The 15862-nt window shown below is 46.2% G+C and overlaps 1 protein-coding gene across 1 annotated transcript in view; it reads right to left on the bottom strand.

Annotated features, from left to right (window-relative positions):
• The window catches only part of ANTXRL (ANTXR like), a 53619-nt gene extending 41745 nt beyond the window's left edge, over window positions 1–11874 (bottom strand). The window contains exon 1 of the mRNA XM_057401063.1: window positions 11636–11874. Coding sequence (XP_057257046.1) covers window positions 11636–11796 — 161 coding nt within the window. The 5' untranslated portion in view covers window positions 11797–11874. The remainder of the gene's footprint in view (window positions 1–11635) is intronic.
• Window positions 11875–15862: the final 3988 nt, after the last annotated feature.

Here is a 15862-nt window from a genome sequence, read left to right as displayed (position 1 = left end):
GAAGTAGGTCTGAAATGGCTTGCCATACAATTTGAAAAGAATTCAGTAACTCTTCCATCTGCTTTTGTTCCTTTTATAACATAACATAAGTATTTTCTTCTAGTTTAATTAATTTTATTTGACTGTGAGCTGCAAGCAGATTATTTACTTTCCTAGAGCACAGCTCTCCCCTTGCAGCCACAGAGAAAGTCCTGACTGATCTTCTATTCTCCCAAAACGTGTGGGAGAATGCTTCCATGAATTACTGTTTGTTTCAGAAGAGAAAGCTTCTGAAGTAATTCAGAAGGGAAAGGCAGTACTTGTAGCTCATTTGCTGGACTAACATTCTGGCCAGTCAATCCCTGGCTGCTTTATAGATTTCTTGTGAAAACTTGGGCAGCTTGGTTACATGCACAAACTTACATTCATGCTGCCATTCCCAATAAATAAAATGGAATCACTGGCACTCCCTGTCTTTTTTCTGCTTAGTCTTACATTCCCAGGGACCCCCACACTCAGACCTCAAACAGACCCTTGCATGCAGCAACTCTGTAGTAAATGACAGGCTGTTCCTATTTTGTAGATATAGGCCATACACGTTTAGGCCATTAAATAGGCTACAAAGTATGAGAAGTCAATGGTTTTAAAAGCCCTCTCTAGCACCGTGGTGTTTATGAAAGAATGACTTATTTGCTTTCCTTGCTAGGCAAACTCACATTATCAGGTGCCTAGGCATAAAGATCAATAAAACAACAGCACATACAGAAGGATCACAGGGACTTAGGCAGAAAATTAAAAAGTTTCTGAAATTTAACTACTGTGTAACAGTAGGTTTTCTCTAACTTGTTAGATATTTTTCTGTGTAAATATATATGAAAAAGTGAGAAAATGACCTGTATTACAATTCTCAGTTCTACTACGGACTTCCCAAGTGACTTTATGCCAGTCGCTCCTGCCCCTGTATGTCAGGTACAGGTCAGCATACAGAAGCCCATGTGTGCTACTGTTCTGGAGAACTGGTGATTCATTCACAGACTGCACTGGTTATCTCAGAATTAAAAAATTGCCAGGCACTGAGAGAGGGCAACAAAGCACAAGGAACTGCTCAAACCAAGGGTCTGGACCCTCTGTGGTCTCCAATCTGTATGTGCTATGCAATGACAAGTTTACATAGTCATACACAGCACCAATGAAAGTTTCTGGCACTGCTAGCACTTTTATCATTAAAAAACAATCCATGCTGATGTGAGGTATGTACTTTAAAGACAGCTTTTCCAAAAAGGGATTTGAGGCAGTTCAATGCCCATAATTCTCCAGGATTTTTCTCAGCGTCCCAGTCTAACTCTCTAAACATGATGAACTCAAAGAGATTTTCCTGAATCTCTGCAAGATGCATTTACAGCTCCCAGATTATTTTTTTTTAATCCTTTCCCCCCTGTAGTTGACATCCACAGTTTCATTCTGAGTTTTAGACCCCACTTAAATCAAACTCCTGCAATTTCTGATGGAGTCACTTCACAGATTAGCTGCAGTTCTTTACTTGGAAAAGACTGACCTATTTTGGATGAGGGATCAAATTTCTACTGCTGGCACCAGAGGCACTGATGCAATCCAAAAAAGAAAGTAGCAATGAGTTTTCTTTGTAACAGCCACAAACCACCATTTCCAGTACCTTCTTAGGACAGTCAGAATTACCTCTCCTACCTCCCCCTCCCCTTTTTTTTCTTAATCTACCCCTCAGGCAAAGAGCAGTTTGTTAAAACAGCCTCAACACTGGAAATTCCAGAAAATCATAAACCACTTATGGTGGAAAAACATGAAGACTTTTAAAGTAAAAATATACAGATAACCTTAATACTGTGCACTTCCATACACTCTGACTATAATGAAAAACCCCTTCATGGAAATGGTACAGCCAGTGAGACTAATAATTGGCTGCAATCAACCTGTAGATGCCCACTTCTGAAAAGCTATGGGGGTCTGGGGAGTGTACAGTGCTCTCAGAGTGTCTGCCTCCACACTATCAGGTTACAACCCTGCTGAGCAGAGGTATTTCAGCATGGCAGTGGGTCTCCTTGTCCTCTAGGAGAGATTCTACTCCACAGTGAAAGTGGTCATTTCACTCTCAATCTTAAGACTGATACTCTTAATATGAACCCACATGGTGCTTACCAGCTGGGAAGTGCCAAAGTATTCCAATCTATCAACTGGGAAGTGTCAAAACCAGACAGAAACGCTAGCAAGAAAACATTCCCGTTTCAAAATCCCATATAAAGAGTACCAGTGAAGTGGTCAGCGCTTAATCACTTCCACACCACACTCCTCCAAGCCCATGTATGTCATGTCCCACTGCAAATGATGCCCAAATGCCACCAATGCCCATCATGTCAAACCTCTCATGAACACCAGTAGGGGTAGCCTAGGTTATAGAAAAACCTGATTTCCCCACCCTGCCACTGAAGCTCACCTCTATATATCCCCACTTGTATTTTTATTTGCTGATTTATATATATATATATATATGTTTCAGAGGCTGCTGGGGTTTGTCCTGATAGTTTCATCTGCTGCCCTGAGGCATGACCATACACCACCACCACCAGTTTTAATGGCAGATTAAACAAAGAATTACAACAATAAAACGTTTGCTAAACTATATACTATGTTGCCAGATGCTGTCAAAGACGGACAAACCAGAGCTGCCCAATGCTATTGAAGATACTGATGCATTTCATTGCTTTTGGGATCTTATCTTTCACACTTCAGAATCACTTCTGCTGGCAGCATAAACTAACCTGCTGCCCTTCTTGGCTGCATCAGGCTAGGAGGTTTCTTGCCTTGGTTTCCCATGACAAGTGGGAGGCTCCAAGCACACTCTGAGCTCCTATCTGAATATAGCCAATGCTTGAAAGCCATACTCGTTTTTAACTCCACAGTTACCAAGCCCAGAGAAAGCACAGGGTCTTTCAGTGATTTTCTGCCCTACAGGTTATTGTTGGTCATCCACACAGCATGGCTTTTACAGTAGTTTTGTTGCTTTTGTTGTTTCCCTTAGAACCTTTCAGTAACTCATGTTAATCAGTGTACCCATGCTAACAGGGGCCTCAGAGTAGATGTGTTGTCCCAAAGTGTCATCAGTAAATGACCACAAACAGATTCCTTGCTTGGCCTGTTTGGCCATCAAATTATATATTCCTGTAAGATTTCAGAGGAGCTGTGAAAACTTCTGAATAAAGAGAAAAGAATAAAGGAAGCATGGAAAAGGTCAGTGCTGTGCAGAAAAAGCACACGGTCATCCTCCCTCACCAGTAATTAGGAGAAGCCATAGGGAAGTGATGCAGCCAGGGAACCCTATGTATCCTGCTGTGGAGATTTGTACCAGTGGATCCACCAAGCTGTCAGCAAAGAAAGGCTACGCTACAGACAGACCTATCTTGTTGGCTCACACCTTTGAGATTTCCTGCTTTCAGTCATCAGCTACCTGGTTCAACTCCTCACATCATTCAAAACAGCCACTGTCACTCAGCTGATCACCAGGCTTCCTCCTTGCACACTCCCCACTGAAGATGCCCAGTGAGCCCCATGCTCTCTGCAAAGTACTGGGCCCCACATGCCAAAGACCTCTGTGGATGGTGACCTCACTGCTTATGAGCAGTGAGGGTGCCTTTCAGAGGCAAGCTGGATGATGAGGCTCCAGCCCTCAGAGGTTACGTAATTCTCATGGCAAAGGAAAATGCAAAGCAATAAACAGCTGCTGTGGGTAGCTGGAGAGCCGCCGAAAGTATTTCAGGCCCTGTTTCTGCTGGGGTGAGCCTGGAACAGGTCCAGAGAAATAGCAGAATTTCCCCAAGTTCATACCGGCACAACTGGGATTAGACTTAAGCCCAAGCAAAGTGAAAAACCCACAGAAGCCATTTGTTGAGAGGGTGCTCCCCACTCCATGAGCTCTGTTCCCATTACACACAAGACAAAGAGGAGAGTCAGCAAACCACAACACAGGAAAGAATGTCCTCCTGGCCTCACTGGGACTTGCTCGGAGGAGCAGCTGCTGCTGTTTTCCTGAATTTCTTATTGCTACTGCTTGAAGGGAGGGGAAAAGAGGAGGTCCGTGAGTATTTCTGGGGGTGGAAGGAAGTGATGTGATTGCAAGGCTTCATTCTGCTCCTGCTTACTTTGGAGCGACTCCTTCTAGTTTAGCACTTTTACTCTGTGTCAGTATTAAAAAAAAGCATGTTAAAGTCATGCCTACCCCAATCTGAGGTACTTCACTGCTGCTTGTGAAGACAACAAAACGTGAGATGGGTTGGAAAACTCCACTTACAGGCTCCCAGAGGCAGTGGAAGCTGGAGCTCTGCGAAATTAAACAGCAAAATGCTGGCAAATGGGGTGCTACTCTCAGCCCAGTTACTTCAGCAGGCAAAAGATAGGAAGGTCAGTTGTAAGGTGTCTGTCCTAGGGCACCTGTGATTCACAGTTACAGCTTAACTCACCATCAGGAGCCTATGTAGTGCAACATACATCAGTCCTGCACCTTAGCAGTGAAAGTTAAAACCCCAGTGTTACCTAAACAGTGAATATATTTTATTATTTCATGTATACAGAGGAGAGGCGGCAGGACCCACAGCCTTCCCTCCCTGCTGAAAGTGAGAAACTCCATGAAGATACAGGGCTGCTCCTTGTCCTATTCATTGCACATGAACATTTGCCTCTGTTACAGATTAGCTGAAGGCAGCAATTCCGGGAATCCCGGAGCACGAAACAGACTCATTATTAATGATGCCACATTCAGTTTGAGTATGGTGTCAGGAGAGGACAATACTCATTAAGTTTGCAGGTCCCTATAAGTCTCTATCTCCTAAAGCTAATGGTGATCCTGTATAAAGCCCATTGCTCAGAAATGTGGCGCTTTGTTGTTGTTGTTATTTGGAGTACTCTTTATGGTCACAACCATGCTGTAGACAACAGAATTCTTGCACATGGCCAGTAACAGCTCTGCAATAAAAGCAAACCCTGAGGCACCTACTTTGTTGTGGTTTCAGACATGCACACGCGCTTGTTCATCCACCCCTCTGCTCCCTTCTGAACCAGCACAGCATTCAAAGTGACAACAGTCCTCCTCTCCCAAACAATGCTTCTTGCAAGCATATAAGGGACTGGGTGATTCATCTAGGCAAGGACAGACTAGTTTATATTATGTGCTCCAGAGGCAATTAGAAACACTGGTGGAGACAGCTATTCTGAGACAGTGCTTCCTTCAGAGTACTTGTAACACTAATTGACAAGACAAAGGCTGGAATGGGGAGGGGAAGATGCAAAGGAGTAACTGGTAAATGGATTTTAGTCCTAGGCCAGCACCCTGAGCACAGGACTCAAAGTATTTGAATACAAAGGGTCTCACAAACAAAACCATTAATTTTATACATGGCTTTTCTCTAGTAAAATTATCAACAAAATCTGCAGAAACATTACAGACTTCTCTAAATCACACCTCAAACACTGCTCTTTGCTCCTATGTAATCCATCTAATCCGAAAGTCATGTCCACCCGCTGCTATAGCTCTTACTACATCCCCAGCCAACAAAAGAGCACGAAGTGAAATTCAGAAGCCATGATTAGGCTGCTGCATGTATCCACTTCAGATCTCCCTTTAAGGCTCCAGAGCTGCTCTGAGGAGCATCGAGGCTGGAAGACCCATTCTCAGCATCCCTGTTCTCTTCAGCACAAAGTGAGCAATGCTCAATCCTAATCACTCTGCAACACTCTTGACAAAAGTGCAAATGATAGCCAGGAGCAGGGAAATACAACTCGTGAGCCCTGAAAAACTCCTAGGAGTCAATTCTGAGTCGCATTTGAAATGAAAAGGTTCTGTCCTACAATGCCTTATACAAACTCACACCAGCGTTTGGCCTGCAAGATCAGACAAAAGTAATGAAATTCTCAGTCACTGAGTGCACACAAACAAAAATCCTGGGTCACTGGGAATCTTACGGTTTACTTCCTTGGCTCAAGACCCAAATAAATCAGATTTAGTTACATGCATAAATAGACGGCAAATGACAAGCTGCCATGGCTTTTTCTTCCCGTTAACTGTACATGGTTTATGTCAAATAACCACTGCCCATTAACTTTGCCTTGTGTTTTATAAAGAATTTTTTTCTTAGGGCAGAAGGGAAGAGAATTGGTTTTCCTGAATATTTTTTCCTGCCAAAAGACAAAGCTGGCAGAATAATACCAGACAAAATACAAATAAAACCTGGTTCCAATAACATAGGTATGTCTGAAGCCGAATAAAAATTTGGTTTGGAACATTCCAAGCAATTATACCTGTTGTAAGAAAATCACAGTGCTGTCTGAGATATAACCACAACAAAGAAAGATTATGTTTTGAAAACAATAAAGAATATTGCTTAGGGGCAGCTGGGGAATATGAGAGGTAGATGATGTGGTTACATATAAAGGGGGGAAGAAAGTCGGACAGCAAAAGTGGAAGACCATTTTTAAATATACATGCATAGGAATCAATGCCACCTAAGGAACAAAACTGATACTTCTGTTCAGAAAGCAACTCCTCTCAATCTCAATAGACGGCTGACTTGCATCAAGTCCTATATTTTACAATGAATTGAAATCTGCCTGCAGTAGGTAGATATTCTTATGAAAAAGGAAAAAAAAAGGAGTTCAGCAGTGGTTTTAGTCAGTCAACACAGATTTTCAAATGCAATTAAGTTAGGTGACAGCATATGTGTTCAGGCACCTATCTTTGCCAGCAGTCTGATTTCCAACCACAACAACGTTCTTAGCCACACTTTTCCCCACCTCACGTGCTGTGTAAAACCAGCACAAAGAATGGCATCAGACCAAGACAGTACAGAGAGAGAAGCTGCAGAAGTTCCCACAGGTCCTGCTCCATCCTAACACTGTTGGGCTGGGTTTACATGAGTATGGGAAAAGAGGCAGAGTGAGAGCCTAAGGCAAAAAATACTTGCTCTCACTAGTACTTGTAATTCATGAGTGCTAAATTCATTCAAATCATTGGCAAGGAAAGAGGGATAGGGACACAAAATGTGTTTACCAAACTCTCCTTCTTTGCTTTAAATACGGCATATTGTGAAAAAGAAAAAAAAAAACAACCAAACCCAAGGTGAATCAACAACTCATTATAGTTGGTTTAAAACGATAAAAGCTGGCCCAGAATAGCAGCTCCTGAAATGCCTTTTGTTCCAGTAGCTTTTTTGACTCACCTGCAGTGACTTAGGAAGCATCAACCTGTTTCCCTCCCTCTTCCACAAAACTGGCTTTTCAAAGGGAAGTTGGGTAAGCTGACACAGACCCAAAACTCAAAACCAGGAAGCAGTTGAGACACAGTAGCTAATTTCCCATATAATTAGAGGTTGTACTCTTCCCCACCAGCTCCCAACCAGTAACATTCACCTCTGGAGTGAAGCTTACCAAGTTTAAAGAGAGGAAGCTGGTAAATGGATTACAAGTGAGAAGCTAGCCATATTTTACTGATGTCTTTACCAAAGTTGCTGTTGACAGGGATTCTCTCAGGAGCACAGGAGACAAAGCAAAACTGCTGTGAAAGGCAATATTGTTGTGGGCCTAAGAGATGGGAATACCATGAAGAGTTACTATCCAGAAGTTCAGGGGGAAGATGAGGAGTGGATAAATAATAGTTAGGCCAGCATCTCCCCCCAAAAAAACATTATAATCACTGCTCTAAAAGAAAATCAGCCAGGGCCTTACTAAAGACATTTGTGCTGCCATGGTGTCTGCTGTGGAAAAAGAAAACATTTTCCCAAGGCTGTGCAGATCATTTTTCCTCAAAATAAAGACAATTTCTTAGCAAACATCCCAGCAGGAAAATGAGAAAATAATTCCCTCTATCTTGCATTCTTCCCCCACCCCCAATTTTCCATTCTGTCCTAAAGTGAAAACAATAATCAAAGACATTTCTTCATATTGGGTAAATACAAAATACAGACAGCTCTGCAGCTCAGATCTGTCATGTCAAGCATTGCCAGCAGCAGATATTTATGGCAGTTGTAAGTCCTTACTTTAAAAGGATTTCTATTTGTTGCACTAATAAACAATCATAATGATGCTACCAGGCACTGTTATAATTAGAAAACACTAGAGGTCAGTCATCCTTTCTGCTGTGCAAGTGCATTTCAATATAATTACAAACAACAGCCAGATGTCAACAGCGAGGCAGGCATGAAAGGAAGTTATTTACATACTCAAGCACAAGGATGTCACTATAAGACCTGATAGTCAAGCACTCAAATCCCTAAAAGGACCTGTCCTCGGGCAGTTTGGGATGGGACTGAAACAATATCTTCATGCACCTGGGTAACCAAGGCAAATGAAACAACCAAAGCAAGTGAGAAATACAGAACTATTCATTATGCTGGGCTTCAGAGCTATGTTTGTTTAAAGGTAAGATCTTTGAGATCTTAGGTACCATATGTGACTTGATCTTACCGCATGCCATAGGAGAGGTGGGTATGCCAGCTGCACTGTATACTGCCTTACCTCATGCAGAGGGAATGACTGCTAAAAAAAGAAAAATTTCTGCTGCTTCAGTATGGTACACTGAAGTCTTGCACTACATCTCCCAACAAGCTCAAGCCTCATAACTCAAACTATGACATGCAAACACCACAAGATTGCAGATTACAGGCAACCACCTTTGTGGCCAGCTAATGTCCAGTTTAGCTTCAAGAGAAGCATCCCCAGAGACCAGGCAGTCCTAATGTGGCTCTGGCACAGTCAGACAATCCTAAGGAGGATGGTGGCACATCTCCCTCCCATACATGCTGCTTCTCCCTTTCACCATGCCAGCTTCTTGCTCATCCAAGGCTTAGTTCCACTGCTCTGATCTTGCCTATCCTATGGAGTTAACATAAAGGGCTGCAATCAACTTCAAGCTAAGAAAAATGGTAAGAAATCAGTGAGTTTCTTTCACTAATTGGCACCGTATATATTATATCAATAACTTCACCAGCAGATGATCTTTTCCATCTGATGGTTGTTGCCTGCAGGATTAAATCCCCAGAGACTTTGCCTGGCAGAATGAAAAAGAAAAATCATGTCCCAGTAAAGTCATTGTAGTAACACACAATGCTTACATGCATAAGGAGAAAGGCTTGCTGTCTTCTTCCAATTTGCCTCCTATTGATGTAAGATTACATCTTTCTATGGGGAAGCAAAGCAAAGCAAATTTAAAGTCATTTAGGTTCACACCCAGGCTGACTTCAGACAGGGCCTGTCATTCAGCTAAAGAGCACACCACAGGGTCACAGGATTAAAGCCTGGAGTTTTCACAGAGCCAGTGCTTCAATCCCATTGTTAGCTAATTAAAACTGAATGCATCTAACTCCTGACTGGCAAAGCACCAATGAAGGGAGGCAATACCCAACCCATGTGGGGATACTCTGTGGTGTAGAGGGCTTGGTTTTTCTGGGGATTCTCCCACTAGAAATTAGACCCAGTATTCTTCCCATATATGTGGCAGCACAGAACCAATTCTAAAGAAAAAAATAAAATATGTCCACTGCATTTTCAAATTTGACCAGCTGCTTCTGACTAGCTTCCTGCCTTCTCTCTACCAGGAATATTCTGACTCTTCTCAACACTAATGGATTACCTGGTTCCTTCCTGATGAAGGAACTGGATTCTGCTTCAAGATCCAGTGTCTATCCACTCAGTCAATCCTCCCTGCCTCTATAAAGCTCCCAGTGCTATGCCAGATGTCACAGAATACAGCTGGGACTAAATACACTCTCGGCTATCATGGGACTTACAGCTTCTAAGGTCTGGCATTCTAATAGTACCCATATAGATAGTAATGTGATCTCACTGAGGCCAAAAGCAGCTTTGCCACCATGTTGCCACAGACTTGATAGGAGCAGGGATGGATTCTAAAACCACTCAGGTGCCTGAGGAACTTCTACTACCACTTTTTAACAAAGTGGAACTGTTTGATATAACTTCAGATTCAGTTTGCAACTGAAGCCAAAGAGAATTTTCACACTGGAACTGAAGTGCATGACTTTTCCTTCAACCACATTCAGGTCGAGTCTCCAGTGGACCACTGTACAGACTGGACAGCACCCAAGCCAATATACAAGACCTATAGCCTACTAAAAGAAAACACACCATTTCACATCCAAAGTACTGAAAATGCACTTGCTTATACAATCAATTTCCTATTACTTGACATATCAGTTACTGAGCAAATTACTCTCTTCTCTGCCTTGATTTCCCCAAATACAAAATGAGTGATAACAGCCATCACTCAAGTAAAGTGCTTTCTGATCACAGTGTGGCGATTGCCAGAGGTACACAATGCCAATATAAACAAGGAAACTGCACTGTAGAATCATGTCACAGAGAGAATCACATCGCAATCACCAACATTTATTGTTGCAGCGAATTCAATATGGGAAGTGAGCATAACAACAGTACGAGTCACTTCGGAAAAGCCTGGCAAGAATTCAGTTAAGAACACTAACCCCCCACAGAGCTCTTTCTAGACATGAAGGTTACTTCAGGAACATGTTCTTAGTGAAAGAAAACAAAACAATGACCTCATGGTGTGTTAGTGCCTTTTAGAAAGGCAGAACGCCTTTGGTCTTCAGATGCCTTTGCTCTAAGAACAGAACCACTACTTAATGATACTTTTTTCCCTTCTTTCTGAATATGGGAATATACTGACTCCACAGCGATGGTGCTTTTTTTGCCTTGTGCGAGCTGTGCAAAGGGCCCAATGGACTGAACAGTTCTCCCAACCGGGAAACAGCACAAAGCAGACTTCACACCTGGCTTGCGGGCAGGAATCGCAAAGAAAAGGCTTCAGTCTTTCGTAATACCACATATTATACATAACCCAGGATGTATTAGATAACTCAGTCATCACACTCCTTGAGTTTTACCCTTGGCTGTCAAGGCAGAGCAATGCACCAGGAATAACAGAAATGTGTGCCTTCCAAAGAACACCTGTGGGCGAACCAGTTTACCTCACTTTGCTACAACTTGCTATAACATGCCTATGAACGTGAGCCTAACCATACCCTCTGGCCATGCCTAAATTGGGCTAACACAGTACTAAAGTATTTGCCAACCTATTTTAATAGATGTAACCCAAACACAGGTTTAGACAATTCCAAAGAAGCTGCGCAGAAACAAGCTTTATAAAACCTTATCGTGAGTCTGTAAAAAAGCAACCACCACATAGAGGCAGACCAGCCTTAACTTTAGGTAGGTCTGCACAGACCTGCACTGCCCAACAGGCAACAACTCGGCATTTAGCTTGAGTCTTGGCAACAAACTCCAGGAGTGCTGGGGCCACTAACCAACATCCCCTCAAACCTAACGCTCACAGCTCATGCACCACACCTACAACCTGAAGGTGGCCCGGTTTCCTGGGTCTGTATGTGCAACTACCCTAGGACAAAGCACAGTGCTCTCCTAAACGCTCTGCTTGAAAAACATGCAAATTTGGGGGAGCAAAAATAAGAACCCTGCCCTACACATCACGTCTGGCACCAGGAGAGGTGGGGGAAGGCACTCGGGGAGACGGAGGAAAGACCATCCTCGCTGTTGCAAGGAGGCACTGAAGGGTAAATAAACGTTTTTAAATGCGACTGTCACTTACTTATCCAGGATGAAGTAGAGATCAAAAGCACCGTGACAGGAGCGCTGCTCTTCTTGCTCTTCCTCCTCCTCCGGCCGGGCGCAGGAGGTTAGGATCCCCATTACCAGCAAGAAGCAGCACAAAAATGCTGCTTTCTCCACGCTGTTCCTGCAACTCGCCATTTTTTCCCTTACTTAATTCTTCCTCCTCCCCCAGTCTCTCTCTCTGCAAACCTCACTGGCTCTTTGTAAGCACCGAGGACAGAGAGGAAGAAACTAAAAGAAACAAAACAAACAAAGAAACCTCTAACTTCAGGATCTCAGCTCAGCCCTGGGAGCTCACGGCAGCCGTGCCCTCCGGGTAGCGGACTGCTGGCTCAGGGCTGGAGATCGAGCCAGCCAGACGATCCCCAGAGCCCCGTCCCCATACCTCCGCCACCTCGGCGGCTCAGACCCGTCCTGCACGGAGAGAAGCGGCTTCTCTCGCAAGGGCCAGAGGCAGGAAGGGGCAGAGGGAGGGGAGTGGAGGGGAGGGAGACAGGATCTTATGGGGGCAAGCTGAACAGGGACTTTCCTGTTCCGGGATACCGAGGGGGGAAAGGCTGCTGCGACTGCAAACGCAAAGTTAGGGAGCGCTGCGCCCCAGCCCCGTCACCGCCCGCGGGCGCCTGGCGGGCGTCCTCCCTCTTTTCCCCTTCGGTTGCTGGCGGGACGCTTGGCAGCCGCAGCGGGAGCAGGAGAGCAGCACCTCCCCGCCAGGGCGCGTTGCTCGGCAGCGGCCCCCGGGGCACGGGGGCAGCCAGAGGCGGGAAGGGGGGGCTGGCCTCACGTCTCTTTCTGCCTCTCACCCGTGGACTCAGGGAGCAGCGGGGGTCCCGGGGTGACAGGGGATGGGAGGCGTCAGCCAGGGAGGAGGAAAGAAGTTTCTGTAGCTGGGCGTCATTGCAAAAAGCTGTGACAGATCGGGCGTGGGATCTTGCGAAAAATTTAGTTGCAGGAGATGAGTGTAATTAAAAAGGTCATTGGCTGGGGGCGGGGGCAAGGGCAGGTTTTCACGACCCTCTCACGCCACGGAAAATTGTTTTTCTTCCGTGGCAAGAAAAAAAGCCCTTAACGCTGTAGTCTGCACTACTCTGTAGGCAGTGAGTGATGATGAAAAGGAATCTCTTAATGGAGGCTTTGCACAGTAGCATTATCATTCCCCGCCTGATACACGCAGGATACAATGCACTGCCTTGAAGAGCTGACCCAGCTCATCTGGATGCTGTCTCCAAAGTTTGAATAATTAGTGGCTTCCAGCCGCTTCCCTCTCCCCCACAGCCTCTGCAGGCCCTAATTAATGAAAAGAGCCACGGGGAGGGATGCGACCAGAGTCACTTCGCATGACAGAGTTGGGACTAGACGTTTCTCTTTCTTGGGGGGAGCAGGCTTTTGAACACGAGTCAAGGTCTAGGGAATCCATTCCCCGTGGGGCGCTGGCACGCTGCCCCACCAGGCAGTAGCCGCCCCCCAACACCCATCGGCTTCGCTGGGGGCCTCTTCTCCCGGGAAGCCGAGCGCTAACGCTCTGGCCAGGAGCCGTTTCTACCTGCCAACAACAAAAAGTGACACCTCCACCTCCAGGCACAGTGGTACTGGGGGGAGCACGGCCCACCCGGGCGGGGCTCAATCCACTGCCCTGCGGGATGGAACTGGACGGGCTGCTGCGGGAGAGGGTGTGTGCTGGGTATCCCCTCCTGTCCGGCGGTAGGGCTGCGGCCCCGCTGGGAGGCTGTGGGATGCTCTTTCTCTCGACGTCCGACAATGACACGCGTGGACACGGGGCGCCTGCCTCTGCCCCGCAGCACTCTTCCCCGTCGGAGCCGGTGCCCCCTCCAGCAGCACTCGGCATGTTTTGTGCAGTGTAGTTTGCAATCCTCAAGTCTGAAATAAAGTTTGGCACTGCGGGGAAGGCATCTCGGTTTCATTCCCTTGTTTCTGTGCTGGACTGAGTTCAGACACATCCAACCGCGGCGGCGGTTGGGGACTTACCAAGAAAAGATTGGAGGGCCCACCGGTTTTCAGCCTCTCTCCCGGTTTTAACTATGCACAGCTAGAAGCTGAATGTACTGCTTGAGCTGACCACTTTAAAGGTTTTTGTGCACTGGCCAGCTGAGACCCAGCGATTACTTAGATCATGGAGAAATACAGAAAACCCACATCCTCACTGGTGACATTCACGAAAAATGAGCAAGCGGCTGCTGGGCAGCAGGAATTCTCCGTCCGCCCGGCTTCGGCCTCGACGGTGCCCGCTAACGTTGGGAGCCCGCAGGGGCTCCCGGAGTCGCCTCAGGGGCCCGGCCGCCCTCGCTAGCGCCGCCCGGAGCAGCCGCGTTCCCCTCCTGCGGCCGTTCAGAGCGAAGTAGAAGTCCTAATAGCTTCAGATTCCCTAGGTGCTCCGTGAAGATCAGGTTGTTTCATAAAATGACGCGGCAGACCTCAAGGGACTGTCCAAAGCAGAGTACGACACTACAAAGAAAAATTTGGCTGAACTATTTTCTGATAACGTGTGTTGCCCTTCTTCGATCACGGATAAATCATCTTACTCTGCTAAGGGAGCAGGCTGCCCGGTCTGCCTTTTCCAAAGGATGTGTGTCCCCGGCGAAGGGGGCATGCTTTAATTCTCGTTGGGATAAGCGAAAGACTAACGAGGGGTGAATGGCACAAATTACTCCCGGAGAGATTCCCGTTAGAAGAGGAAAATTTTTCCCAATGAGAACAATCGGCTATTGGAATAATCTCCTCAGGGAGGTGGTGGACTCCCCAGCGTTGGAGCTTTCAATAATCAGCTGGACAGGACGCTGGGACATCTTGTCTAGACTGTGTTTTTGCCAAGAAAGGTTGGACCAGCTGATCCTTTAGGTCCCTTCTGACCTGGTATTTTATGATTCCATGATTCAATGAAAAGCGATGATACCGCTGGGAGAAGCAACTGCCACGGCTAGTGCTGAGCAGGAATCCCACGGAGGGTGTGGGGCTTGCCTCTATGCTAGTGACCCTTCCCTGCTGGCCTGGCCCCGAGGGCAGAGCCGAGCAGGGCCGGGCTGGGTGGGGAGTGCGGGTCTCCCTGCAGAGCCACCTCCGGCGCCGCAGCCTCCGATGTTCAACAAAACAGTTTTTCCCATCTGCCTGAGCCCGTCCGGTAGCTGTCACAAGCACCGCGCAAGAGGGACAGATCCGGAACCGGAGCGGGAGGGGAGGGTGGGGTGGTGCTGGTGGTGGTGTCAGTGCTCTTGCCCAGGGGAGGGGTGGCGGAGAGCCGGGCCGGGCCCCCAGCCCTGGGGCTGCCCGTGAATGGGGCGCCCGAGCTCTTTGTGCAGGTATTGCTCGAAGGAAGATCAAACCAACCCTGAGCTGAGCGCAAGATGCGGATCTCACCCTCAAACAGGTTACTTCTGCGCACTGCCTTACAGTGATTCGAGCTCCGTGGGGTGACACGGGCGCGTGACAACGTCCAGTTACCCCTTCCCACGCCTTGTCTGCATAAAGGCTGAAGAAATTTGAGTCCGAGCGATACCAAGTGCAGTGAAAATTGTCCATTTCGGTTTCTTTCCATATGTCTGCACCCCAAAGCAGAAAGTGTTTCCAAAGAGGCGTTAGGAGGTTCCCCTGGCATCCCGGGAAAAATGCCAACCTTCCCACAGCAGTGAGTTGCCCCCAGCTCCCACCCCCTGGTGCTTTGTAACTGTTCTTTTGCCTGAGCTGAAGAAAATAGAAACTCTTTACTTCATCCTCTTTAATTTCTGTAGCACAGAACACATAGAGAGTGATCCATCCTCTTTATTGGTATGAGATTACCCTTTAATTGCAGCTAAAATCCGGCCTTTCAAAAGCATTAAAGACTTGACGTTTCTTTTCCCAGTACAAACCGATATTCAGATTACATGGACACTAATCAAATAACCCGAGTTATTTCATTTGTCAACATGTTCATAAAAATTTTCTACCAGGCGTTAAAGGCATTTATATGGTACGACATCTTTCAAAAGCAATGTTGCTAGTCCGCATTTAGGGAATATTTGATTATGACAAGACGTTTGATGGTTTTATTTTACGTATCAGCTGTGCAACAGATCGTCTCATACCTCAAACAAATCCCTAATTTTGCTAGCCCTTTCTCTGAAACAGTAATTTTCATTTTAAGCCATTGTTGTCCACACCTGCAGCTCCGAGAACAGCCTTGTATTCAAAAGTGCTGTCAGATGCTCTA

The sequence above is a fragment of the Pezoporus wallicus genome, unplaced genomic scaffold, assembly GCF_028554395.1.
Source record: "Pezoporus wallicus isolate ANWC-B61680 ecotype Strahan unplaced genomic scaffold, APGP_CSIRO_Pwel_v1 contig_5524, whole genome shotgun sequence".
Classification (NCBI taxonomy): Eukaryota; Metazoa; Chordata; class Aves; order Psittaciformes; family Psittacidae; genus Pezoporus; species Pezoporus wallicus.
This window is presented reverse-complemented; position numbering and strand designations above follow the sequence as displayed.